Source organism: Chiloscyllium plagiosum, unplaced genomic scaffold, assembly GCF_004010195.1.
Source record: "Chiloscyllium plagiosum isolate BGI_BamShark_2017 unplaced genomic scaffold, ASM401019v2 scaf_23137, whole genome shotgun sequence".
Lineage (NCBI taxonomy): Eukaryota > Metazoa > Chordata > Chondrichthyes > Orectolobiformes > Hemiscylliidae > Chiloscyllium > Chiloscyllium plagiosum.
This window is the reverse complement of record NW_025183377.1, coordinates 1-2,647: the sequence shown is the minus strand read 5'-3', so window position 1 is coordinate 2,647 and position 2,647 is coordinate 1. Positions and strand designations below refer to the sequence as shown.

Below are 2,647 nucleotides of genomic sequence, written 5' to 3'. Positions count from 1 at the left end.
TTGAATCCAGGAAGATGGCAGCAGACATACAATCGGGCTGAATGGGACCACGTCTGTCCCGTTGTGCAGAGAGATTGGGGGGGGTGGCTTCCACAGCACTTCATCCTGCCCAATCCACTTTTCTGGGAATGTCTGAAGGCCTCCGTTCAGGAATTTCTGCTCTCGTTTACAGGATCAGCTGAAATCGTCCTTGGATTTGGCCGCTAAAAGGAAGGCCCAGCTGCTCAAGGCTAAATTCAACCAGGAGCAGAAGATCTCCCAAGTCAAGGTGAGACGCCCGTTTGGTCACTTCTCCAAACCCCAGTTTCTTTCCCTCTCCCCTCCTCCCCCCACCCATCCCCGGTTTGAAACATTTTGATCGTGTGCCTGTGTTCCAATGGGTTCAGGAGCAGTCACGCAATCTGCAAGTCCACATCAAGTATGAACTCGCCAAGATGCACTGGACTCTGAGTGAGATGGAGCGGCGCCTGGACGGAGATCTCCGTGCACGGGAGGGGATGATCCTGGAAGCTATGCGAGGGAACCTGCGGGAGATTCAGGGTGCCCTGGACTCTGCCGAGCGGGTTCTGACCGAGTTTCAGTCGCGGCTCGATCGGCCGGACGTATTGACCATCCTCAAGGTAAGGAGAGAAACGTAGCAGTCTTCGGTAATCTTGGTATTGCCAAGAATCACCTGGAGTGGGGAGTAAACGCTGCCCCCTACGTACCCACTGGGGAGGGGGGGTTCAGTGTTCTGTATTCCTATCATTGGAAGTGAAGAGGTGACTGGGAATGAGGACCAGGCGGGGGCCATTCAGCCCAGCAAACGTGCTTTAAAGCAGTGCAACCAGATCATGGCCCATCTTTTATACCAAGACCATTTTCCTGCAATATCTCTGTATCCCCTGATATCTGGAAATCTCCAGGGATTTACCAGGATGTTTCTGGGAATTGAAGGTCTGTGTTGTCCTGAAAGGCTGGATAGGGTGGGACCCTCCTCACTGAATCGTGACCTTAGAGAGGTTTATAAAATCGTGACGGGTCAACGCCGGATACTGGAAATCTCAAGGGATTTCCCAGGATGTTCCTGGGGATGGAGGGTTTGAGTTATAAGGAGAGGCTGGGGCCTTCCTCATTGGAGCGTGGGCGATTGAGGGGTGACCTTAAAGAGGTTCATAAAATCATGAGGGCCATAGATCAGGTGAATGGCACCTGGGATGAGGGATTTCAAGAACATGACCTCCCAATCCCTACACTTGATGCTCTGACCAAGAAAGGAAATCATACCAAATGCGTACTTTACTATCCAATCTACCTGCCACTCTACTTTGAAGGACCTATGAACCTGAAATCCAAGGTTTCTTAGTTCAGCAACACTCCTAGACCTTACCATTAGGTATAGATCCTGCCCGGATGACCTTTTCAAGATGCACGTTTGGATAAATTCATGAATCAGAAAGGTTTGCTGGGATCCACACCAAGTACAGGCAGGTGGGACTGGTTTAGTTTGGGATTAGGGTCAGCCGGGACTGGTTGGACTGAAGGGTCTGTTTCTGTGCTTTATGACTCTGCGACTATGACTCAATGAGTGAGACTCTGCACTCCTCTGGGGCAGAGAATTGACCAGGATCACCACTCTCCGGTTCAAAGAAATCCCTCCTTATCTCAGTCCGAAATGGCCTGACCCGTGTTCCGAGGGAGCGTGTTCAATCCATTCACACGTGTTGTATGACCCTTTGATCTTTTCCCTATAAATTCTGCGTCTACGGTGTCCCTCTCTCACTCGCACCTGATACAGGAGCAGCGCTCCTAAAGCTAGTGTTTTCAAATAAACTTGTCCAACTATAACCTGGTGTCATGTGACTTTTGACCTTGTCCCATGTCATCGTATTCAGGTTTTGATCTGTCTGTCAAAAGTTGACTTGTGTTTGTGTTTTGTTTCAGGAGAAAGATTCCTGGAATGCCAAGTATGACTTTCCTTTATTTACAAACACAAATTGTTAACAAACACAGCTTAATCTTTTAATGCAAAAAGAAAGGAAATATGTTTTTCAACCTTTGAATATTGAACTTGCAGGATTAGTCACAATGCGATGGAACTGGTGGACATGGATCTCCCTCTGGGGATATACAGAGGTCCCTTGCAGTATATTGCCTGGAGAGAAATGCTGGACACTATCAGCCCAGGTAAAGAGATGTCTGTGCTCAGGGATAGACAGGACTGGCAGCTTAATGTTCCAGGATAAAAATACTACAGGAAGGATAGAAGGGGAGAAAAGAGAAGAGGGGGGGGGGGGGGGGGGGGGGGGGGGGGGGGGAGGAATTAAACACAACTTGAGCACCTCTCCCACTCTTGCCAATAGCCACCTGTTGGAAAGTTCACCTCTCATTGATCCACATTATACTCCATCTGCCAAATATTTTCCGACTCGCTCAACTGGTGTTGGTTCCTGGTTAGAACAAAGAACATGCCCTTCGGCCCTCCAAGCCTGAGCCGATCCAAATCTACTGTCTAAACCTGTCGCCCAGTTCCTAAGCATCTGGATCCCTCTGCTCCCCACCTACTCGTACATCTGTCCAGACGCATCTTAAATGAATCCACTGTGCCTGCCTCTGCCACCTCTGCTGGCAACGGGTTCCAGATACCCACCACCCACATGCGGTAAAG

The 2,647-nt window shown here is 49.5% G+C and overlaps 1 protein-coding gene across 1 annotated transcript; it reads left to right on the top strand.

The window, feature by feature from the left end:
* Window positions 1–138: 138 nt before the first annotated feature.
* Window positions 139–2,166, top strand: LOC122545490 (zinc-binding protein A33-like; the record flags this gene model as incomplete). Its single annotated transcript, XM_043684493.1, has 4 exons — window positions 139–268; window positions 387–620; window positions 1,924–1,946; window positions 2,057–2,166. Coding segments are annotated over 4 exons (497 nt in total), but the record flags the coding sequence as incomplete, so codon positions are not given.
* Between the last annotated feature and the right edge of the window lie 481 nt (window positions 2,167–2,647).